A 26,530-nucleotide genomic window follows, 5' to 3' on the forward strand; every position below is an offset into this window, starting at 1 on the left:
CCTAAATGTAGGCAAGAGTGTGGTACCCTAAATGTATTTTAAATACCCTAAATGTAGGCAAGAGTATGGTACCCTAAATGTAGGCAAGAGTGTGGTACCCTAAATGTATTTTAAATACCCTAAATGTATTTTAAATACCCTAAATGTAGGCAAGAGTGTGGTACCCTAAATGTATTTTAAATACCCTAAATGTAGGCAAGTGTCTTATGTAGCCTCATTGTAAATCCAATACATGAACTTGTGAAAGTTAAAACTATTGGAACTCTGTTTCTTTCGCGGTCAGGAATTGTTCTCAGGTCATCTCAGGAATGAAGGAATGAAGGGCACAGATATTCACCATGTTCATTGCGCATCATGTGAGATGACGAGTGTAATGAGCGGAACCGGGAGATACTCAAAAGTTCCTTTTCATCTTGTATGGATTTATGGCTTTACTCTTGATTTCTTCATTCTCAATACAAATAGTTTTCTATTTTGAAGAACCAGAACAAATACCTGTCTTCGCAAAAACTGCTTTAATGCACATAAAAGCAAACAATCTTCAGCAGGAAAATATGAAAACACTCCCCTACTCCAACCCCCCCCCCCCCCCCCACCCCACCGCTTCCCCTAAAAGAAAATATTTCATAAAAAATCTGCCGTTTAACTTCAAACATGCAGGATTTCAAAGTTTAATAAAGACTTCAAAGATAGTCAGGCCATTGGCATGCACACAAAATCAACAATATAATGTGGGAGGTTCAGAAAACATCGATTACTCAAGTAAAATGCCAAACCGCACTATCAGCTGCTGTCACGTTCCCCAGCAGCTGTTGAAAAAAAACTTTACTTCGTACTTTTGAACGTTCTGGATTTTGACGTGAAATTCCTCTGCAAACAGAGATATTACCAAACTTCATTGCAGATTTCATTACAAATATGACAGCAACATTTCAAGTAAAATGATACATCTATCTATAATTCCAGTAATCTCTGTGTGTATGTATGTATGTATGTATGTATGTATGTATGTATGTATGTATGTATGTATGTATGTCTGTGACCGCTGTTTCTCGACAACCACGGGTCCGATATACTTTAAACTTGCCAGGTATATTGCTGGGGACCCGAGGATGTGCCTTTTCAAGGTTTCATATTAATCGGACAAGTAGTTACCGAGCTATGTCCAAAAAACGATTCAACCAATCAGAGAGCAGCGAGCTATCACGTGTGCCGAACGTGGCGAACAGACTCTGCCTCGGACGGCACATTTGAGAGCGTATTCATTTATTTCACGGTTGGCAAACTATGTTGCCGTTAAACTATGTTTTAAAACTAATTACGTGCACGCTATGGCGATTTCTTTACCAAACTCCGCAAGCCGTTCGCTTTGGACCAAACCATTTCATGTAAATAGAGGGGGGGGGGGGGATTGTCACCGCACTCGCAAGCCGTTCGCTTTGGACCAAACCATTTCATGTAAATAGAGGGGGGGGATATAATTTTAGATATATATATAGTACGGGCATGCCCTAGTTCTACTAATGGTGAGAGAACATCTAGCACAAGATATTGTTGCGGTTGTGAATCCTCCACGACGGTTGCGATACCCGCGGGGATGGGACAAAATGGTCTCCACATCCGCCGGGTTAATTTGGCACGAATCGGCATTTTAAAACACTAACATGGCGGATCTGCATGGCAAGATTGGCCGAGCGATCCACTTTACACGCGCTTCAGCGTGAACCCAATCTGCTGGTCTAATGGCTTTATTTGCCAATTGACTATGTGCTATGGATCCCCTCCTGATGACCACACACACGTTTACATTAAGAAAGGGGTTTATTACATGATAATGAGGGAAGGTGAGGGAGAAGAAGAGCACTGCAACGAAGAGGTGATCACAGGCTACAACGAATGACCAGAGTATATGAAAACAATCTCCCCATACAACTTCAATGGCTTAAGCGAATAACCTGTCACGTGTACTCAGGGTTGACGAGACAGTAGAACCTGCTCTACACGTGAAGCTCACATAGGTGGTGGGTGTCTATCTGCCGATCTGGCTGGCATGCTGTGGTTTGGGGCAGCTCGTCTGTGTCGCTACTTCCTCCGAGCTTTGAAACCACAAAGCAGCAGGGACGGGTGACCAGACGGACAATGAACAGTGAGCAATCCAAACCACCCGAGCAGCAGGCATTGCAAAAAGCGCTCTGCAATGAATAACAACGCCCAACGTGGCGTATGCACCATTACAATCTCCCTAGGAGGGCGTATTAGAACGCCCATGGCATGCACCCATTGGCCGATGGCATGCACTCAACCTGGAGAGAGGCTCAGGTCCTTGCCTTTGCAGAAGTACAACTTCTCTATGATTGAGTATTAATAATGTCCCTGTAAACTAGTTTTTTTATTCACAGCCAAAGTTTTAATTATGTTCCTACTTCCTTCCCACCTCAGGAGATCACAGACATGTGTTGTTTTGTGGAATTAATTAGGAACATGACAGTGTTGCATAATCTTTTAAATATGGAATGCCGATGAAGCTATATAATAATTATAGAATATGTGTATTCCTGTGTTAGTAATGCAAGAAGTGGAAAGATGGTGGTGACTTGAGGAATACAATACTTTCGGTTGAGTTCTGAGAAGAAGAGCCTCCAGGCATTTACCTCCCCCAGAAAGTGGTCTGCCCTCAACAGGGTCCACACCCTCCATGCAAGGACCTCAAACCACCTCCACAAATAGAATTTCAAAGACAACCCAGCATGTGACTGTGGTCACCCAGATCAGCGACTATTCATCACATTATGATTGAGTGTCACCTCAGGAATTTGTTATTGGGTGGATTGCTATAAATCCTTCATCAGACAGAGCTGTGACTTGTCCAACCTGAACGTAGATCTGTGTATTGTCATATGCAAGATTAGATTGGCCGATGTGGCCTGCCAAACCATGATCAATGGCCTGCAGTGATTGGCGGGGCAAGCCAGGGAAATTCCACACCACAAGTACTCTGTTGGCCTCCAGTGTGCGGAACAGCCATATATGGTGGTCTCAGTCCTGTCTCATTCTGACCTCACACTTGGGGACAGGGAGGTTGGGTTGTAAACTCAGAAGAAAGGTCAGTTAAAGGAACACAATAATGAAATTTTTTGAAGCTATATGTTCAAGATAATATCCCTGACCAATTAGCACCAAAAAGATTTTGGGAGAATAATAAGCCGGATTATAGTCTTTAAAATCAGACCAGACTATTTTCACTTCCGTTAGGCAAATGAGCTACTTCCATCTATTCGCGTGACGTCATGAGTGCACAACTCAATTTACGAGCGCGTACATATGCATTTCATCACAAGTTATTCTGGCATTAAAGTTCCCGATGCGCCAAGCTTTTAAACTGTTCCAATCGTTGGGAAATTTGCCCACAGAACTCGGAAGGTCATTTTTTTGGATCCCTGACCCACAAAAAAAAGAGCGTCAACATTGTGCTTTGTGGTTGAAAAACCTAGGAGTAACCAAATTCAACATCAAAACGTATGCTCATTCAAAATATGTTTGTGAAGACCACTTTGAGCCATTGGCATTCATATTTGATAAACAGGTTCACCGCTGGGAAACAACACTTGGAAATTGCTAAAATACGATGTTGTACCGACACTTTTCAGCCAAAAATCCTACACTTCCCCAATCACGACCCTCTATGGTTGGGAGACAATGTTGAAATAAAACAAAGACCACTCTATCTCCGTAATTGTTGATGGTTCAACATCTCCCTCCTTCACTATCAACAGCGGTGCCCCTCAGGGTTCTGTTCTGTCTCCAACACTCTTCCTTCTTTTTATCCATGACATTCTTTCTTCTACAAATAACCAAATGCACTCGTATGCTGATGACAACATTATATTCCTCCATGTTTTTCCCAACTGCCCCATCTTCCCTCACTCGATCCACTTTCATCATAGCCACTTCTTTAAATTCGGATTTGGACAAGATTTCCCAGTGGGGCAAATGTAATGAGGTTAAATTCAATGCTAATAATAAAACTCAATTTCTTCTCATCTCTCTCCAAAACCCATGAACTCTCCAATCTCCTTTTATAGCTACACAATTACACCATGCGATTCAAAAAACCTACTAGGTATTACCCCAACATCAAATTTATCCTGGAATCCACCTATTATTACACAAATAGCTAAGTCTGCCTCGAAGAACCTCGGAGTCCTGTTCAGATGTCGAAGGGTCTTCTCCTCTGAGCAGTTGCTTCAACTATATAAAGGATTGATTCGTCCTTGTATAGAGTACTGCTCTCACATCTGGGGCAGTAACTCTTACTGGCTCCACATACTTACTGGACAAAATTGAATACAAAGTAATTTGACTTATCAACTCTCCCAATCTAACCTCAAAACTCGACCCACTCGAATTATGTCGCAAAGTTGGCTTTCTCTTTTCTACTTCGGTTTCTGCTCCAAAAACCTTGCTGCTTGTGTACCTCCGCCATTAGCGAGACCACAGAATACTCGACAAATCACTTCATCACATGATTATTGTGTGGCCATTGGCAACTCAAGCGTGGGGCGTTATGACGCTAGTTTCTTACCCTCCATTGCCAAACTCTGGAACTTTACCTACCCATGTCTTTCCAAACACTTACGACCTTCCCTTTTTCAAAAAGCAGATGTTATACTTCATCAAAAACTTGGTCTATCCTCTTCCTTCACTTTTCTATCAATGCAGCTCTTTTATTTAAGGCCTGGCTTCAACGAGGACTATATACTCTATGACTGGAGCCTTCAACATAAAAAAAATGAATAATAAAACGTCCTTTCACAACAAAATGAACAAGCATTCTGAGTATTGCGCTGCAATACATGTCCCCTACCAAAGTTCAAAGTGCTATAACTTTGTCAAAAATGATCGAAAATGTAAATTTATGCACGGTTGATGCTGGTTTTCAAACTTGATCTGAGGTATGCTGAGACACGTGTCACGCCTCGCCTCATTGATAAGCCCGCAAGGTCGCTCCGTGGAGCAGCCTGCACGTATTGCACTGTGAATTATATAATTACCAACTCACGGTCTGAGGTACTAGCAATTCAAGAGATACCCATTTTTAAAAATATTTTCGTTTAATTAACGATATCTGCCAAACCACGTGCCCTATCGCAAATTCCAAAAGGACATTTTAGTACACTGACATGCTGAAGAGATCTGTGAAGTTTCCCCTCGATTGGATCAAAAATGAGGGAGGAGCTTGGTTTTAAAGGTTCATGCTTAAAAACGTCATAACTCTGAAACCATGTGACACATGACGTCATGCTCGTTGACTTTTTTGTTCGTCATGGGTATGCGATTCTGCCTGCAAAGTTTGGCCTCGATCTGTTCAGCTTTGCAGAGAAAAAGGGGTTTGCGTGTTTTCACGAAAAACAATATGGCGGCCGAACCACGTGACCTGTGACGTCATAATTACCATTAAAATATTCTACAGACAGAGTCCCCATACGGTGAAAATTTGATCTCGATCGGTCCTATTATTGCAGAGAAAATGTTTTTTAAAGGAAATTAAAACTTAAAATGGCACTGAGTTAAGGATCAGCAGAATTATCGGAATTCCCAAAGTTCAAAGTGCTATAACTTTGTCAAAAATGATAGAAACGTCGTGAAGTTCGAACTTGATCTGTAACTTATCATGAGGAAACCATGTGCCAAGTTTGAAATCATTAGCATGAAGAGTTTAGAAACAAAATCCGGAAAACTGTTCTTTGCGTGACAGACTGACAGACGGACAGACGGACGGACGGACGGAAGGACGGCGTGCAAACCTATAGTCCCCTCCGGTGTACACCGGTAGGGGACTAATAAAGTCTGACGTGTATTTGTCTGATGTACACCAAATTAACACTGAGGGTCGAAATATGGTTATTTTTCCTCAAGCACCCTTGGTTTCCTAGATATCGGGCAAAATGTGTTCTGAGCATTACAACGTTGACAGACAAACTTTCAAGTGAATACACTTAGGAAATCTGTTGGTTTACATTAAAAGTTCAAATTAGAAAGTTGTTGGAAATTAACCAGAAAACATTTTGGCGTCGTGTTTCCGGGGTTATCGCCCAAAACGTGTTTTATGTTTTTGCAACGTCATGTCATAACGCATCGACCGATTTTTACAAAACTTTATCACGGACTGTCACAGGGATCGTGCCTACAGTCTGTGAAAGTTTCAGAACAATCGGCTAAGCGGTTTGGGCTGTAAGTGAGTGGACAGACAAATCAAGTAAACAAAGAAAAACAGTGCAGTGCACGATACTTGGGAAATCCCCCAAAAAGATTAGACCTTAAAATAATTGGCGGTTAAATTTGAAGACTAAATCTGCAAATCCTCCTCAAATTTCAGGTCAATTGGATGAACATTAAGGATTTTAAAAATTTGGCCAATGTTGACCTTTTCAACTCAAAAATCATTTGTGGTTGGATTCTTTTTTTTCATATACAGAATCGAGGCTCGTGTAAGAGCTAACACATTGAACATGAAAACATGCAGACACATAAAACATGCAATGAAGGGAGTGGGAGACAAGAGGGGGGAGAGAGGGAAGTACACAAGCACAAGAACAGAAGGGAACAGGGGTGCCAGTAGATCTGTGGATGGGGGAGGGCTGGGGTAGGAGGGAGGGGGTACACCGTATAAAGCAAAAGAACACTTCCTGGAATTTCAGGAAAGAACTTGGGGATTTAAAGAGGTGGATTTGGGGAGTTTTAACGGGGGTAGAAAAGATGAAGGTTTTGGATGGGGGAAGACAAGAGATGATGGTGAACAGCTGTTTTAAAGACCTGGAGGGAGGAGAGGATTGAAGAGAGTGAGGGAGTTTGTTCCAGAGGCAGGAGAAAAGAGGAATGAAGGAGTGAAGGTGAGCAGTGTCTCGATTTTGGCAGTTTCACCAGAAGAAGGTTGCTGGCAGATCTTGTGCGTCCTGCAGGAATATTTGGGGGACAGAGCACAGACAGAACAGGGGGAGCAAGGCCAAAGAGGGCTCGGTAGAAGACAGAAAGACCACCGACCTGTCTGTGGTGAGAGAGAGAAAGGCCCTCAGAATCAGCTTTGTCACGGGAGATTCCAATGATTCTGAATGCTTTGGTTTCAACCGCATGAAGTCGAGCTAGGTGTGAGGCAGGAGCACCAGCCCAGATGGGGAGAGCAGTATTCCATTGAGCGGCAGATGAAAGCTTTGTATGTGGTGAGCTCAGAAGTGCCCAGAAAGGACCGCACGACGGAGGATGTCCAGTCGGCAACTGGCTTTGGAGGCCAGCTTGGAAATGTGGTTTTCCCAGGAAGGATCATGGCAGATAGTGAGACCCAAAAGCTCAAGTGACAGAACCTCTTCAAGAGGATTGTTCAGAAAGTCGATGGGAGGGTCCAGACTGTCTTTCCGGAGAGACAAAGTGAGAGTGTGAGATTTGTCAGGATTGAAATACATGTTCGACTTGTTTGACCAGTTTGATTTTGTCCAGGTCTGCTGCTGATTTTGTCCAGGAGTGAAGAGGCTGCTGCCTGCCGATCTGAGGGTTGGGATATGGAGCGGCAGAGAGTGGAGTCATCAGCAACGAGATAGAGAGGATTTTCCAGAGAGTCAGACATTAATAAAAAACCACCTTTAGAGGCCATTTTTCCCCGCAAGCAGGGGTTGGCCTTTTTCGGGAACCGTGGTTGTTGTTGTTTTTTGGTCCCCTTTTTGAAGCAATGTTTTACGGCCGGATGCCCTTCCTGACGCCAACCCTTTTTGCCACCTTTAACGACAAACAGGGAATTACCAGTGAACTGGTACTCAATTAGCCGACCTCGGAAGGATGACAGGCTGAGTCAACCCCCCTGGCGTTAATTCAGCGATCGACCGAGATTCGAACCCAGGATCCTAGGATCCTAGGATCCTAAGCCGGCACCCTAGCCGCTAGCCCAACACCAGTTCAGAGTTCAGAGTCAGACATTAATGAAGACCATTAATGGAGAGATCATTCATGAAGACCAGAAAAAGCACAGGGCCCAGAACACTGTCTTGAAAAACTCCAGCCTGAACAGGAAGGGGAGAAGAGAGAATTCCATTCAGGGACGCACGTTGACTGCAACAAGAAAGGAAGCCTGCAAGCCATGCGTGGAGGTTTCCATGGATATCATTAGAGGAGCGTTTGGTGAGCAGGGCGGGGTGCCAGAGCGTATCGAAGGCACGAGATATGTCAAGGGAGACAGCTCTGATTTCCTGTTTGGCATTGAGGACCTCCATCCATTGTCGAGACAGCAGAAGCAGCATGTCCAGAGTAGAATGACCTGGTCTGAATCCAAATTGATGATCCGAGATCAAGCCATTAGAGAAGAGGAAGGATTTGATGTCAGAAGCAATGATCAATTCCATGACCTTGCTGATTATTGGGAGAAGGCCAATTGGTCTGCAGTTGCAAGGATCTGTTTTTGCACCTTTCTTGTGTAAAGCGGTACAGTGGCTGGACTGGTCGCCAGTGATTTCCAGTCCGCCAGTGATGTTGGCCGATTTCCAAGCAGATGGCAGATGACCTTGATGAAAAGAGAGTGTGAAGAGAATTGAGAAGGTGAGATAGAGCGACAGAGCAGGATTTTAGGACCCATGGGCTGATGCTGTCTGGTCCAGTTGCAGAATCAGAGTCAAGGTTTGACAGAAACTTCTCCACCTGGTCAGGAGAGAAGGACACAGAGTCCAGGAGCAGCTGGGTTCGACTGGGTAAGGTAGGTACAGAGAGATGGGTTTGGGACAATATTGTGAGGCAAACAGAGTTGAGGCATTCAGCTTTGTCACGTGTGGTGTCGGCTGTGTAGCCATTTGAGGTAAGGGAGGGCATGGAGGAGGGAACAAACACCAGAAACAGATTTGACCAGACACCACCAGGATTTGGAGGAGGGAGACAGGTTTGAGAGTTCAGTCTTGAGTAGAGAGAGAGTGCTTCCTGGCTCTCCTGAGGGTAGACACACATTTGTTCCGAGCTTTGTGAAAGGAACCGAGATTGCCTTCAGTTGGATTTGCCTTCTAAGAGGCAAAGTCAAGTTGTTTCAGGGCAACTGCCTCACCACAAGATTCAGTGTACCAATGACGGGAGAAAGGGTATGACAACTGAAGACGAGATGGGATAAATCTGTGAATGAGAGCAGTTTACTTTGGAAGAATTCCCAGGAAGATGAGCGACCAGTCCAGATAATTATTGATGGCTGCTTTAAGACCATGCCAGTCGGCCTGAGTGAAATGCCAGACTCGTCGACACCGAGGATGCTCTCTGAAAATGGCCAGAGATTTTTTCCACTTTAACAAGCAAATGATCAGAAGAACTGATTGGAGCAGAAAATGAGAAGCAGAAATTTGCAGGGAGGTTTGTCATAACCAAGTCTCGAAGAGAAGATGCTCCCTCCCCTTCAAATCTCTCCTCCGCACCTCCCCCCCCCCCCCCCCCGACCATCTTTCTCCAATTCTCCCCCTCACCCCTCCTCCTTAAAGCTGCCTCTTCTCCACTTCCTCTCCATTATATCTCATACCTCCACCTCTTCCAACCTACTTTGCTCTGCCCCCTCCTCAATCAACCCCTCACTGTGCTTCATCCCATCACCATCAAACCTTTTGTCCTCTTCATCCTTCCCTTTCTCCAAGCTCTTCTGCAACCTCTGACACATGATCAACAGCTCTCCCTACCTCCCCCTCTCACCCCTCATCTTACCCTACCCCTCCCCTCTCCTGCCCTGTACCAGATGCTCCCCCTCCCTCTTCCTTAACAGTATGGACCTCAAACATCCGGGTCCCTCAAACCTGATTGATCTCTCCATACAGGTTGCTTCTGACAAACAAGACGTAATCTGCTTAACAGAAACTTTCCTCCTTCAAGATGTCCGATTCCTTAATATCTCTCCCTGGTTACTCCCTCTTCGGGAAATTCGGGAAATTGACAGATTTTGTCAGTCCCAATGAGTCGCATAAGTCCTTTGCTGAGATGCCATGGCTGGTGAGAGAGGAACCCAGCCAGCCGGCATGATGGCAGTTGGAGTCGCCACATGTGAGGAAGAGAGAGTTGGGATGAGTGGATAGAAGTTGGTCCATGTTGTCAGACAGTAACATATAAATGGAGAGTCATCACGGTTTGGGGGAAGATACAGAACACATTTGAACAAAAGGTGGGAGGAGAGGAAGCCGTAGCCAGAGGTACTCCTGGGGGTGGGGTGGAGAGAGAGCAGTGCAAGGACAGCGAGGAAGAGATTTTGATAACGATAGCAACCCCACCACTCGGACGAGGCTCAGGTCCATCATACCGGAAGAGGGAGTAACCAGGGAGAGATATTAAGGAATCAGACATCTTGAAGGAGGAAAGTTTCTGTTAAGCAGATCAAGTCTGGATTGTCAGAAGCAACCTGAATGGAGAGATCAATTAGGTTTGAGCGAAGGCCCCGGATGTTTGAGGTCCATACTGTTAAGAGGGAGGAGGAGCATCGGGTACAGGGCAGGAGAGGGGAGGGGTAGGGTAAGATGAGGAGTGAGGGACAAAAGGTTTGATGGTGATGGGATGAGGCACAGTGAGGAGTTGATTGAGGAGGGGCAGAGCAAAGTAGGTTGGAGGAGGTGAAGGTATGAGATAAGGGAGAGGAAGTGGGGAAGAGGCAGCTTTGAGGAGGAGGGATGAGGGAGAATTGGAGAAAGATGGTAGGGGTGGGGGAGGATAGATTTGAAGGGGAGGGACAAGGGGGGAGATTTGAAGGGGTGGGGCAAGAAGGGGGTTTAGTAGGGGAGTGGTTATGGGGGAGTTTTGGATGGGAGAGGTGAGGGGGGGGAGTTTTGGAGGGGAGAAGTGAGTGGTGTTTTGAAAGGGAGGAGTGGGGGAGGGAATTTTGAAGGAGAGGGTGAGGGGGGAGTTCTGTGGGGAATGGGGATGGGGGAGATTTGAAGGGAGGGGCAGGGGGGGAGTTTTGGATGGGAGGGGCGAGGTGGGCTTTTTTTAGGAGAGGGGTGAGGGGGGAGAATTGAAAGGGAGGAGCGAGGGGGGAGTTTATGAGGGGAGGGGAGAGGGGGGAGTTTAGGAGGGGAGGGGAGAGAATTGAAAGGGAGGAGCGAGGGGGGAGTTTATGAGGGGAGGGGAGAGTGGGGAGTTTAGGAGGGGAGGTGTGAGGGGGGAGTTTAGGAGGGGAGGTGTGAGGGGGGAGTTTAGAAAGTGGATGATTAATGAAAAACGAACATTACAAACTGGGTTTATTGTGATTTTCAAGTCAGAGATCCGTTTGAAAACGATAGAGGAGGGGTGGAATGCAGGTGAGTTTGGAGAATGTAGAAAGGAAGAAATGTAAGCGATTGAATTTTTTGTTGAAGTGGATTTATTGAAGGAAATTGAAAAAAGCCTTTTAAATAGGAAGAAAAACAGCGTGTTGTAATAAACCACTGAATAAAACAGCAGGGGAAAGTTTAAACATATTTAAATAATATTTAACAAAACCATGAAAAACAATCTGGGAAAAGTCCCTGAAGTGAGGGCGTGGATCTGAGAAAGAAGGAGAAAAGGTTGAATGAGAATGGTGGAAACTAGAGTTGGAAAAGTGAGTATCGGCTGGAGATGTAGAAAAAATAAATAAAAAGGAGCTAAAGGGGGCGGGGCAAGAGAGCAGAGAGAGACAAGGCCGCGCACGCGGTACCAACAGCAAATGATTACACAGAAGTTGGCACAAATTAAAACCAAAACGAACTAGAAACACACTAACACACCGCAAACTAACCAGTGGAAATTTGACCAAGGCACAAATGGGAAAATACTTAAAGTTTGATGCCGTGGAGAGCTTAAAGGATGCTTCCTCGCCTGAGGAACCGGAATCGGAAGCAAACATCATGAAACATTTACATTTTGTAGTCTATTGTATAATTTAAATAAACATAAATGCAAATTTCGTGTGTGGAAAAAGTAAGTACACCCCTACATTTATCACTACTTCAAATACCTAAAATTAGAATCAGGTGCACCAGCTCAGGTGCAAATGATTAGAACATTGTTAGAGAGGATCTTGGAGGAACCTGTCTTATTTAAACCTCAGACATTTAGTTTGGTTTGCTCTTTGTTGTTGAAGTGTGCGGCGTCACCATGCCTCGATCAAAAGAGCTCTCTGAGGCCTACAGAAAGAAGGTTATAGATGCCCACGAGTCTGGAAAGGGATTTAAAAAGATCTCCAAACAATTTGAAATCAATCATTTGACTGTCCGGAAGATCAACTACAAGTGAAGAAGATTCCAAACAACTGCCAACTTGTTCAGGCCAGGCCGCCCCAGCAAGTTCAGCCCGAGAGCAGACCGCAAGATGCTGAAAGAAGTCTAAGAACCCTAGAATGTCATCACGGGACCTACAGGTAGCTCATGCCACTGTTGATCTCAAAGTGCACGAGTCTAACATTAGAAAGAGGCTGCACAAATTTAATCTACATGGGAGGTGTGCCAGGAGGAAACCCTTGCTGTCCAGAAAGAACATCAGGGCAAGACTAAAGTTTGCCAATGAACACCTAGGCAAAGACCAGCACTTCTGGAACAATGTGCTCTGGACAGATGAGTCAAAGGTAGAGCTATTTGGCCACAGTACCAGAAGACATGTTTGGTGAAAACCAAAGACAGCATTTGACCACAAAAACCTGATACCAACTGTAAAGCATGGTGGTGGAAATATCATGGTTTGGGGCAGCTTTGCTGCATCAGGGCCTGGGCAGCTCACTATCATATAATCCACTATGAATTCTTCATTGTACCAGAGGGTGCTTAAGGATGATGTGAGGCCATCTGTCGGAAAGTTGAAGCTCAACCGAAGGTGGACCTTGCAACATGACAGTGACCCTAAACATACCAGCAAATCCACCAAGGAATGGCTGAAAAGAAAGAAATGGAGGGTTCTGGAATGGCTAAGTCAAAGCCCGGATCTAAATCCCATCGAGATGTTGTGGGGGGATTTGAAACGAGCCGTGCATGCAGGAAACCCCTCAAACATCGCACAGCTGAAAGAATTCTGCATGGAGGAGTGGGCAAAAATTTCTCCCAGTCGATGTCAGAGACTGGTAGACAGTTATAAGAAACATCTACTTGAGGTTGTTTCTGCCAAAGGGGGCAATACCACCTATTAGAGCCAAGGGTGTACTTACTTTTCCCACATGCGAAATTTGCCTTTATGTTTATTTAAATTATACAATGGACTACAAAATGTAAATCTTTCATGATATTTGTTATATTATATCACCTTTATCTATCAATATTGTTGAAATGAAGATCAAATAGCTGTATGTTGAAATATGTTGAAAAAGTCAAAACTTTACATGGGGTGCACTTACTTTTTCACATGACTGTACAAGGCAAAACTTTGCATTTCCATCCATAGGCAGGCACGGAGAAAATGCCATTTGTTCAAAATACAGTGGGAATAGAAGTTTTAAACTATCGGACCTCAATCTGGAGCCAACACAGATTGGCTTCGTATATAGTGAAATACGTTTCCAACTCAACCAATTTAACTTGCCTATAATAGAGTATTATCCAAGCATCCAAATATCACACAAAACCAAATCTGTCAAAACTTTGAAGTTGCAACAAAAGTTAAAATATTTAATAAAACATTACCTCTTTCAAACATCTTTGGCCGCATTCATGTTTTTTGCAACTGGCAAGGTTTTTCATCCTGTGGTATGCTGACAGCAGGGTGTCCACTTATCAAACTGTCCCAGTAATTTCCAGGAAGTTTTAACAAGTACTCCATTACCTTGGGGAAAGAGAGAGTTCATAAATTTACAAAATCTCATTGCTCATCTCTTAAAAACAAATCTTGTTCATGCAGTTCAACACAATGTAGGCTGATGAAGCACACCTCAATATTGCTTCTGCTCCAACGTACAATCATATACAAAGCATTGATGTGACCACGTCTTTCATGAAAAATGTGCTCAGATCTCCAAATGTCAGTCTTGCATATTGCCACAGTTTTGGCTCCAAGAGGTAAAGAGAAAACAGAGTTTAAAACTAGTTATTTTAGAGTACCGTTTATTGGTTGGTTAAGTGTCTGATGTTTATGTAAAACAGATATGCATCATGACTGTATAGATAGACGGCCGATACACGCTCTTTTCTATTTCGACACGCTCTGGTCTGACATCCATTTCCCACACCCCACAGCGCACGGAACATGGTTCTCAGCCAACTACTCCTTGCCTTCAGTGCAGCAGCTTTGCCCTGCATCCTAAACCTAATCAATCGCTCGAAATTGCCTCAAACTGGCTTCGTACCGCACAGTCTGCACTAGATGACATATCATAATTAGGGGCAACATCCGACCAAAACCATTTCCCAACAAAGTTCGCCACCTCAACTCGCACTCGCGCAAACTCAATCCAGAGTTGCCACGGGGATATTGGGATGGGAAGGCGCCAATCATGGGTGAAGGAGAAAGGCCCCCTGAACCAAGATTCACCCAATGAAGAGAGTGCGGGGAGCACGAGGGGCAGGGGTGAGTGGAGTATAAAAGGGAGTCTCTCTCATTGGTTGATGGGTTTGTCTGAGATTCTGTGCCTGAGTGAGTCTGCTGCTTGAGAGGTCACGCAGTCCACACACTCATCCAACAGACAATCTTTTGCTTTCACTTCCCCTTCTGTTCTTACTCCTTTCACTTTTGCTTCCCTTTCATTCTTTTATCTTTTACATTTCACGCACCTTTCACCTTCCACCCTTGCACACCTTCGCCATACATCCCATATGCTGCACTCCCAACATTTGGCTTCATCGCCGGCACCCTTCACCTCATCCACATAAAGTGTTCCCAACAAACCCGCACCGTAAACATTAGGGTACATAGTGAGTGAAGAGGCACAGCACGTTCGTGCATGGAGGGAGGAAACAGAGTGGATCATTTGGGGGGGGGGGGGTGTGTAGGGAGGGAGGGACGGGAAAGGTGGACCAGAGGAGTATGTTGCGCAGAACCATTGAACGGCATGAGCTCAAACGGGCAAGTGCAATGTGTGCAGGAGCTCTAAAAGTCCACATCTTAACTTACCTCTCATCTTCATCTTGCCTGCTTGCTCATCTCAACCTGACATGATCAAATGCATGTTTGGCACCAAAAGCAATGTTGAGTGCTCAGTGACAGTGCAAGGATCCAATGGTGTGGGTGTTTGCTCTGGTGGATAAGAGAATTGTGCCTGCACACATATATATGGCAAAGTTTCCTCATCGGTAAATACGTGCTTTGTCCACCAAGTAAAGCTTGTTTAGTAAGAATTTGGGTCCCAACTTGTCTATTTTGATGGCAGCATAAGGCAACTGATGGTGGATTGACTACCATGATTTGATTCTAGATTGCAGAAGTAGTTACACCACATTAATTCAGCTCTGCCGATTAAGCTCTGTTGTGTGACTGTCGGCACGATACTCGCTCGTTCTCGGGCTTTTGTATGGTAACACGACTCTGGGCATGGGATCCTGCAGGAAGTTCTTGGGCAAATGACTATCATGGTGTTTCGAGATGCGCCGCCCCGTCATGAAGAGGCGATGTCCATCACAATATTAGATGTGCACATGTCAATGAAGGGTAATGGAAAGGTAAAAAAAAAAAAAAAAAAAATAGTATTAAAACTCACAAATATGCATTGCTTCTCATCAGTCTTTGAATAACTTGAGTTACCAAAGAGGACAGGGCCAAAAACTTGCGTCAGGACTTCCATTCCTGTATTGCCATGCTGCAACACACTGAAACAAACATTGGCATTCCTATTTCAACATAAATTATGTTTAACTAAAATAAGAATTGTGCGACTAAACTTAATAGCAGAGTTAATATCCTCCAAGCTTAATTGTCCAAACGTCAGGTGTTTCACAAGCTGTGAGTTGCTCGTTTCAAAAGCTCCCATTTCCACAACCTGACCCCTTCCTCCCCATCCAGGCTGTTCCCCCAATGTCGCACCCCCCCCCTCTCCCAGTCACATCAGCTCACATCAACCCTCCCCACCCCCAAAGTCATGCCAACTACTGCCCTCCTCCCTCTACCGTCACACCAACTCCTGCCATCCTTGGCCTCTCCAAACTCTGGACTACCTACAAGGCCAAAATTCGCAGCTTGCCTGTGGAACCAACTTTCAATGTGTTCAGTTCCAAACAGTCCACCACTCCCTCAGGTCATTCCCCATCCACATATGCTCTACCCCAAATAGCCCCATTTCCAAGCATAACCCAATTCAATTAACCCCTTTTTCCAGGTTGCGATTTCCCTCACACCTCTGTTTATTGTACTTGTTTCATCCCTGCTTTCTCCTTGCTGAGTTTCTGCATCTTCACCCTATCTATCTATCTATCGCTCTCTCTGTTTCTCTGTGCTGTTGCTTTCGCATTTCTATTATACTCCATTGTATTCTGCTCTGGCTCTTTCATGAGGCTTGACCATGTACACACAAAACCCAGCTACCATATCATTGCAAATGGAGTGGGTGCCAGGAAAGTAGAGAAGTGAGAGTAAAGCTCCTGCAAGGACCAATGATCGAAACCACCACCAGTTGATAGAGATAAAAAATAAATAAATAAAACCCATTGCAGAGTCCTTGTGTGGCTGTAGGTATGACAGCATTTGGATGGAGGGAAATTGCATGCAACTGTTAGAAAATTCCTGATAACTTGCACTTGCTGGCACAAGGAGTGGGGGTTGTGCGGCATGAGCATCAATGCTTTCGAGATTGTTATCAAAAATAAAAACGAGCCCAAATAATACTGAAAAACACCACAGCAGATGAAAAATCCATACTTTTGCAAATGTCGCATGATGAATGCCAAAGTAGACCGATTCGTTTCTGCAAGGGCATCAATCTCCAAATCTAAATATTGACATCTTTTCTCTAGAGAAAAAAAAAAAGGCAAAGCAAGGTTACACAGCAAGCAGGTCTCAAAGTGTGTAATGTCCGCATTTTACATGAAAATACAATAACAGTGTTAGAACACAAAGCACATGTCAACTATCTCGGAGAGAAAGAGCAACCCAAACAATCCCCTTGCAAGGAATGTTCTATAACCAAATTGATTATGATGAACCTAAATTATGATGATGAATTACAGGACAATAACGTTTTAACTATGCATCAACAGTGAAATGCATCATCTTAGAGAAAAGAAAAAAGAAAGAAAAAAAATCTAAATCCATTGAGCCATTAGAGAAGAAAACCAAAAAAACAAAAACAAAAGCGCAAGTGCATCAAATGCTATAATGACCATGTGTAAATTTGTTTGGTGACATCATTGTAACATGTGGCACTTGCACACCTAGAATGTTAATCCGATAGCATCTCTGTTGAGGGAGAGGCCATATCCCAAAGAGCCTCAACAAACTCCAATGAGTTAGTCATCCTATTAAGAAACTAGAAATACCCACTCAATCTGAGCTGCTGGGGGATGGGGAAAGGGGCGTATTGGAGCACATGTATTTTGTACCATGGCCAGAAATCCCCTCGTCTCCAGCATAGGTCAAGTAATCTATGTATACAGGCAGAAATTGCAAGTCAACCCTGTATGCATGCATATATTATGTATATATATATATATATATATATATATATCATGCATTCAGAAAGTATTCAGACCCCTTCACTTTTTTCACATTTTGTTATGTTGCAGCCTTATGCTGAAATCGTTTAAATTCATTTTTTCCCTCATCAATCTGCACTCATAACCCCATAATGACAAAGAGAAAACAGGATTTTAGAAAGTTTTGCAAATTTATTAAAAAGAAAAAACTGAAATATCACATTGACATAAGTATTCATACCCTTTGCTATGACACTTGAAATTTAGCTCAAGTGCCTCCCATTTCTCTTGATCATCCTCGAGATGTTTCTACACCTTGATTGGAGTCCACCTGTGGTAAATTCAATTGATTGGACATGATTTGGAAAGGCACACACCTGTCTATATAAGGTCTTGAGCAAGTGTGTATGTGTATGTGTACGTGTACGTGTACGTGTACATGTACGTGTACGTGTACGTGTATAAGTGGTAAGAGGTGAAAAGAGGAGGAGGTGGAAAGCAAGAGGGCTGGCAAATGCTTGTGATAGGCAGGTGGTGGCAGACCAAAAGCCACAATTGGTATTCTCAGAGATCTGTGTGACAAGGTTGCGACCTGACTGTCATCTGGTCAAGTGCAACAAGACATGTCATCTTCGGGGAATTGTCTGTACCTTGGGAAGAGAACATGGAGGAGGTGCACAACAGGAAGAGAGGAAAGTATAGTGAGCTGGCAGAATGTTGCAGAGTGTCGGGAGAAGGGTTGGCAAGATTGTCAGCCATTTGAGGTGACGTGTAGAGGGTACATTGGCAATTCTTTTATGAGAGGACCGGTTCAACTTTAAAAGAGAAACTGTCGGGAGCACCCAAATCAGTAAGAATGGCACAAAATATTGAGCGTGTAAGGGAGTCAGTTTTGAGAAGTCCGCATCGCTCCAGCTGAAAGCATGCATCAGCCTTAAGAATTTCTCACACGTCATTACGCCGCATATTGCATAAGGATTTAAACTTTTATCCCCATAAAATTCAAAATGTCCAGGAATTAAGCCGAGATTATGAGCTTGCACACAATTTTTGTGAGGGAATGCTTGGCCATGTTGCAGAACGTCATGAATAATTGGCGTCCAAGATTGGATGAATGTGTCAGACGAAATGGTACGCATCTCCTGCATGTTGTTTTCCACAAATAAATGGCATGTTATGTACTTCACTTTCTTGTAAGAATTTGTTTTGAAATACAACTTTTTATTACCTTTACACGAGTGTTAAAAAGAACCATATTTCTGGCTCACCCTGTATATATGAGTACAATTTTCAGAACAGTCAGATTTTCAAAGGAGGGTTCTGGGAGATATTTAACACAATGTTGCTTATACCAAGTTCATAAACTTGCAATCATCTTGTGTTTTTTTAAAATCAATCTGTTTATTTGACTTTTCCCTAAACATTATCTATTGCCAATCTAGCCTAACTCTTAAACCATAACAAATTACACAAGTACCATGCTATACACTCAGGATGTGTTGCGGGAAAAAAACAGGCACATCGCGAATCAGCAGGTTTCAAGACATGTTTTGCCACAAAAAGGTGTTACAAGTAGGAGATACATTCCAGAAGGATACCAAAATCCAGGATTTTTCGCAGAATGAGTTCTAAAGCATAAATTTGTGCTTATTAATGAATAAATAAGTGGTAATGAAAGATAAAATTCAATAAAGTAATACGAAAATGAACAAGCTAGGCATTGTCTACTCAAAGCATTTCAAAAGTTCCAATTGAATTTGAAGGCAAAAGCTTTGCTTCATTATTTTGGGCTTCGACATTTCGAACTTTTAAGCACAAAAAGCAGAGTACAAATAAAATGTTAATGAAGTGTTTTCACCATTGTGAGCAAAGTTACATGTTTGGGCCACATTTTGTAGGAGCGTATGTCCAAAGTGTGAGCAGACGCATTGGGAAGCAGAGTCAATGTATAACAAGCGTAAAACTGAAAAGCGTGTGCGGCGAGGTATTACTGTACCCCACACTATACCTAAGAGAGAAGTTTATTTGTTTATTACAGCAGTGCGTGCTCGAGTCCTGCTTCCTCTTATCCTTAGCGGGCTCTTTGGTCGTTTTGTAGAAAAACGGAAATCGAGAGATAAAGTTGATAGGGCATAGTATAAGAAAAAGGTGATAGCTTAACAACCAGAGTCTAAATTTAATTTCACTACAAGCAAGGCAACAAATTCAGGGAACACTAATAAAATGTTTGACAATTGTTATTCGGATGTGCACAAACTTCAACCCCTATTCAACCATCCTTCCCACTCCAAGCACATGGAAGAAACAAATGGACCCTTAAACTTTAGAAAACTAGTGGCATGGTCTCAAAATTTAAATTCATTGTGCCCCTCCCCCAACTTAAAAATAGTTTTGGGTTCTGCTCTACCCCTGAAATGACTCGTATGGCTTTGATACACCGATTGTATATAAACATTTTTTTAAATGTCAATCACACAAGCGGTTCTTACAAATAGTCGACATGCCGATTTTTTTTTTATTCACTATTTTTACTTTAAAAAGCAGCATGCCACAAATCACATCAATAGTGGAATGCACCGGTATGTTAAAAAGTTGTGAATGTGCATACCCAATTTCCATTCGCTACATTGCAACATTGCCATTTATTCACATAGAAGCAAGGAGACTCCAAAGAAGAAGAAAGAAAAATATTGCAAAAATGCTCATCATCCAGTTATCTTTCCTGGCAAAGCTACCTGCAGCAAGGATCAACCTCTGAAAGTGATGAACAGAAATCATTGGCTCTTCGAGGTTCCAAAAGTAGTCCAAAAGAAGACGACACATGAAATGGACGTTTGAAATGGAAGATAAAGCTGTCGTGCATTGCACCCCCAATTGCTCATCTTTCAAAGCTCTCAAGAGTCGTTTACTTGCTGGAGTAACATGAAGTCCATTCTGTGGGATAAACGGTATTTCTGTAGTATTAAGTCAAGGCAAAAAGTAAAACGATAAATGACATTTGCAATGCGACTTACCACTTTGAAACCTTTTTGTTCAATTTCATTCACATATGAAACTACCAAAGGTAGAATGGACAAAACCATAAGATGTGTTTCATTAAAATCCTGTAAGAACAAAAGACAATAATTAAGGGAAAGTGCAGAGAAGATTTTGATTAAGTGAAAAGTTTGAGGCAAAAAAAAACCAACAAATTCAAATGCAAAATAGTTTTCAATATTGAAAGAAAATAGCTAAAAGAGAAAATCAGTTCTTCATGGGTGCACACAAACAAACTTTCTTCTTAGCAAGTCAAGTAACTTCGACATTGTTTTGTCACTTGGGAAATCAAGTTTCAGGGTGCAGTTAAAATGTAACTCGTATCTCAGAATAAAATGGAAAACCAAATACTGCATTGGAGTTATAAGAAGGAACCCGAATAAGCAAAGATGGAGTCATCAGGAGGGACCTGCATGTGCACCCCCTGGGTGGGGTTAAATATCATATCGTGAAAAACGCAATTACAAGCATATTTTAATGAAACTTTGTATATGCACTAGATTTTGGGAGACGCATGAAATATATACATTTTTGGGATTTGACCCTCAGTTCATGTCCAAGGGGGTGAATAATTAGGGACACGAGTTAAAACAAAACATTTTTTTTTTTTGAATGAAAATTTGACATTGGGTCTTTTATGGTGGAACTGTTTGCAATCTTTCAACTTTGCTTTAGGTTGTAGAGTGTGGGGATTTGTGATGGTGTACCATCGACTTCACTTTAATGTAGATTACATGCATCAAGGAAAACCCCACTTCTGGTTGTCCTGCGCTTACAGTTGTCCTCCCGCTTCCGGTCCTGTCGGCGAGGTAGTGTTCTTCCAAACTCTCTGCATCAAAGTCGAGTATTTTCCCATTTGTGTATTTGTCAAAACTGTACCGGTTATTTTACTGTGAATTTCTAGCAAAATCTCGGTTGTAAATCGTGCATACCTGTGTGTAATAGTCGTCTTGTTCTTGCCACGTTTGGGGCCTGGTGCCTTGAAGCTTCCTTGTCGTTTGTTGTCTCGGCGGTCGTTTGTTGTCTATTTATTTTCACTCACTGCATTGCTTTTTTCTTTGTCCTCAACCCATACGGTTCCCCTGCACATCTGACCCTTTGTTTAAAGTCTAAATACAAAAAAAAAAAAAAAAAAAAAAAAAATCTTTTTCCTTCTTTGCTCCCCAGACCACACCCCTCCTCCCCCTCCCCCTCCCCCAACCACGACCACATTTTTCGCCCCACCTGTTTTCTCTCCTTCCTTCATATCTCAACACTCTCCAGTGGATACCTTCCAATTCTAATTTTCACCATCATACTCCTTCGTCCTTCAACCTTTCTCCTTCTTCAGATCCACTTTCACCCAACCTTCAAAACATAGATTATATATATATACAAACGGAGAATTTAAAACGTTTCACCTCCTCCCATACCAACACAATTGCTTATACACCTCCCTGTTCCTTTCTCTGCTCACCTGGTTGTGAATCCCCTCTTCTTCTGTTCTTCTGTTCCTGCAGGATGCACAAGATCTGCCAGCTACCCTCTTCTGGTGAAACCACCAAAATCAAGACTCTCTGCTCACCTTCACTCTTTCATTCCTCTTTTCTCCCGCCTTTGGAACAAACTCCCTCACTCTCTTCAATCCCACTCCTCCCTTCAGGTTTTAAAACAGCTGTTCACCACCATCTCTTATCTCCCCCCATCCAAAACCTTGATCTTTTCTACCCCTGTTAAAACACCCCAAATCCACCTCTTTTCATCTCCAACTTCGTTCCTGAAATTCTTAGTAATGTCAATTTGTTTTATACAGTGTACCCATTCCCTCCCTCCCTCCACCCACCCCAACCGGCCCGCTCTCTTCCACAGATCTACCGACGTCCCTGTTCGCTACTGTTGTGCTTGTATGCTTTCCTCTATCTCCCCCTCTTGTCTCCATTTTATGGGTCTGTGCCTGTTCTCGTGTGTAATGTGTTAGCTCTTTCACGAGCCTTAAACTGAACTACACAAATAAGGAAATGTAGTTGCTGCCTGGGTTTCAGCCCTTGCAGATAAGACAGACGCTGTGCAGAGAAGAGTACAACTTGAAATTATACAACAAACCTTGGCTCACCATTAAAGTTTCCATAGAATATCGCCCATGCTCCTGCTCTTTCATATTCAAAACTTTTTGCTCGACCCATTTTAATATGTTTGTGTTAAACGATATTGCACTATCCATGGGATCCCTGTATACAGTTTGGGTTAAATTTATAGATGCAGGTACACACATCTCAGCCGGCATTTCACCAATCTCTCCATCAAGCTCATCTGCACACCGGTCTCCTCCTTCAGTTCATCCATTCTCCTTCTATCCACCCTCTTCACTCCCACAATCATCCTGACCGAGTTCTCACAAATATGAAGCCACTGTTGTTGTCTGTCAGTATCACCGTCTCCAGACCCTAGCAATAGGCCAGCGTTACACAAGACATCACAACCTTTGCTTTCAATCTCCTTGAAATCCTTCTAGGCTATGAGCCAAGGGGGTTGGTCGGTACCATACAGATGGAGTAAGGCTCATTGTGATTTTTAGCAAGATATATGTCCCTAGATATGAAAAAAAAGTGATAGCAGTGTATAACTCTCGGCCATCTCTGTTATCACCCGAAATATTATTATACGCCCGCTTCGCTTCACCAAAAAATGTGATATTTGCTAAAATTGGAATAAATATGTTTTTAAGGACCACAGAGTGCCAATAATTTGCATACTGGATGCCAACTAATATAGTAATAGAAATATAGAACATTTGTGGGGGTTATTTATCAAAATATTGATATAATGACAAAAAATATGTTAAATTTAGTGAAAAAGTGGTCGAAATCGCTTCGAGTTCAGAATTCACATTGTACATTTTTGTCAATATTTCAAAAATGAAAACTCCCAGAGTAACATTTGACCCCTCAAAATCTTCGCAAGGAACCACTGCATTGGAATATATCATTACTTTATAATATGGTGGTTGTTTGGGGCACATATTTTGGCAAAGTTCAAAATATGTTCAACCATACCCCCTAATTTTGATATTTTGGAACGAAACATAGCTTTTGAACATTTTAGGTTTATTCGTCTACTACTTTTGGTATCTCAGTGTAATTTTTGGTATTAGCTAGTATCCTAAAGTAGGTTTGTAACATCAGCTACATTATATTTCACAATGCATGCAAACTTGCTCCACACTCTAGGTTTATCATGATCTCTCGAACAAATACGCCTTGTTATTTATTATACAGTATTATTACAAGTGTCAGTATTTGTCATTATATCAAAAATTTGATAAATAACCCCCACAAATGTTCTATATTTCTATTACTATATTAGTTGGCATCCAGTATGCAAATTATTGGCACTCTGTGGTCCTTAAAAACATATTTATTCCAATTTTAGCAAATATCACATTTTTTGGTGAAGCGAAGCGGGCGTATAATAATATTTCGGGTGATAACACAGAAATGGCCGAGAGTTATACACTATCACTTTTTTTTCATATCTAGGGACATATATCTTGCTAAAAATCACAATGAGCCTTACTCCATCTGTATGGTACCGACCAGTCAATTTGGGGGGGTCTGGCTCATAGCCTATTCTGTCTGCCATTACACCCTCCTCCATGCATTCACACCCAACTCAATCCTCCTACGCACTTCTGCCTTTGACTTACCATCCCTGGTTACTGTTCACCCAGATACAAAAACCTATTTCCTTGTCTGATCGCCTTCCCCTCAAACCTGATATTCATCGATTTTCTTTGCTGCCCAAACCCACATTACCTCTGTTTTTTCCATGCTCATTTTCAGCCCATGTTTCTCAAATGCCTCCTTCAACTGGCCCAGTACTTCCTGCATCTGCCTTTCACTTTCCACAACAGCTAGATCGTCCGAATAAAACATCCTCCCCAAAATATATTTCATGTTCACCTTCCTGCTTACCAGCTCCATAACCATGACTAGCAGGAGTAGGCTTCCCCTTATTGGGTTCACATGCAAGACCAGCAAAGGAGAAATACCTTTATTTATTGCAAGTAAATATTGTCTTCTCTGCACAGCAACCATATGAAGAGATTTCTTAATCCAAGATGAATATTTTGACTTGCAAAACAGCTTTAATTAAAGAACTTACTCACACAAGCCTGAAACTTCAAAAAATAAAACCTGTGTGCATGTACATTATTGCAGCTGCACTACCCACCTGTTGCGGATACCCTGGAGCACTGGCACGTCTGACTTTTTTGACACAGGGCATCACATCCTTACATCGAGGATGGCACAGAATTCCACAGGTGTCGCATCTCAGGGCAAATCCACCAATCAAGATTCGTGTCATACAAGCATTGCAGTTCTCAAGCTGGATTACCTGGAACCAAAGGGATCAAAAAAAATAGTGCAGCATATTTTTATGCCTCTGCCGATAGTCGCTGGAGGCATTATGTTTTCAAGTTGTCCGTCCGTACGTCCGTCTGTCCTGACTAAACCTCGTTTGTCAGCAACCGTATGTCCGATCGAGACAAAACTTTCAGGGTAGGAGTGACACCCATGCAGAATGTTATGACAATTGTGACATCATATGTCACCAGGTATGGCAGCCATCTTGGATTAAAAGCAAATAATTAAACAATTATTTCTCGGAAACCACCGAATGGAAAAATTTGAAACTTGGCACATTGTCAAGTACTCCCAATGAGGAACAAAAGCACGATAATGATGACATGTGAAGTGGTACACCACCCAAAAATGTTTTAATCGAGTTCCTCATCCTAATAATCTGAAATCGCATGCACATGATCTATGACCCATTTGTATTGAAATATTAAATTTATGACATCATAGGTCACATGGTTTGGCAGCCATTTTGGATTGAAAGGAAATATTAAATAATTATATCTAGGAAACCGGTCAACCTATCGATGCAAAATTTTACAAATATCTAACAGCACTGTTGCATTTAGTTTGAAAATGTCATAGGTCACATGGTTTGGCAGACATCTTGGATAGAAAAACGAACCTTATCCGATCAACATGAAACTTCACAAACGTGATCCACTACCCATACATATGCAGAGTGATGGCATCTACCCATTGTGGGACTATGCGGAGGCATATTGACAGTCGCATTGTTCTAGTTTTAATTCAAATGTTGAGGCATGCCAACCGCCATGCAAAATGAGCGAGCTCATAGAACACGATACCCATGCAGTGGTTAAGTATATACTTTGATTTAAATCAAGAAAATAAAAAGATTTTAAAGATAGTGAAATAAATCCTGCAGTTTAGCAATATGAAGGAGTCTTATACACCACCCTATAGAAATGGAGGTTTTTGCAAGTATTATGAAGGAGATTTGTGTTCTGCAGTGGTCAAGCATACAATTTAATTTTAAAAAGGTTTGAAAAGGTTATAGTTGGATAAATAAATAATTCCGAGTTTTAACAGTTTTCCCTAGTGTCTATTACATCACCCCTTCCAACACGTTACATTAGTTTGTCGTGCCTGTTTGTGTCTTTTATAGTCATTAAAAACAGTAAGTTTCCTGTTTGGAATGATTTTCAATTTTGTTTGACTGCCAGGCAGATAGAGTAAAACAAGCATGACCACACCGAAGTCACAATTTGCGACAAGATCCGATAACAGGTCAATCTTAAAAGATGAACAGCACGATGGGAAACACACAATTAATGTTATTAAAAGATTAACTCGACACCTCTTATACATGTCACCCTCCCCACGGTTATAGCAAAATGAGCTGATTGGGCAGACGGTCAAAGATTGTTTAACCCCAACGTGAGGCCGCTCAAAAGTTATGCAACCGTTTTTTTTTTTTTCCCCTCCCCACCCCACCCCCCCCCCCCCCCCCCCAGGGAGGCACGTACCATGCATGCTGACGGGCTTGATCAAACCTTACTAATAATTTATATTAGACATGGATTC

The 26,530-nt window shown here is 42.6% G+C and overlaps 1 protein-coding gene across 1 annotated transcript in view; it reads right to left on the minus strand.

Annotated features, from left to right (window-relative positions):
• Window positions 1–620: 620 nt before the first annotated feature.
• The window catches only part of LOC137430834 (rac GTPase-activating protein 1-like), a 37,000-nt gene continuing 11,090 nt past the window's right edge, over window positions 621–26,530 (minus strand). The window contains exons 3-9 of the mRNA XM_068121610.2: window positions 24,795–24,959; window positions 20,564–20,653; window positions 20,285–20,483; window positions 16,777–16,867; window positions 15,623–15,731; window positions 13,617–13,755; window positions 621–870 (exon numbers count right to left, since the gene is read on the minus strand). Of these exons, the coding sequence (XP_067977711.2) occupies window positions 13,642–13,755; window positions 15,623–15,731; window positions 16,777–16,867; window positions 20,285–20,483; window positions 20,564–20,653; window positions 24,795–24,959 (768 nt within the window). The 3' untranslated portion in view covers window positions 621–870; window positions 13,617–13,641. The remainder of the gene's footprint in view (window positions 871–13,616; window positions 13,756–15,622; window positions 15,732–16,776; window positions 16,868–20,284; window positions 20,484–20,563; window positions 20,654–24,794; window positions 24,960–26,530) is intronic.

The sequence above is a fragment of the Myxine glutinosa genome, chromosome 7 (assembly GCF_964187855.1).
Source record: "Myxine glutinosa chromosome 7, kmMyxGlut1.1, whole genome shotgun sequence".
Classification (NCBI taxonomy): domain Eukaryota; kingdom Metazoa; phylum Chordata; class Myxini; order Myxiniformes; family Myxinidae; genus Myxine; species Myxine glutinosa.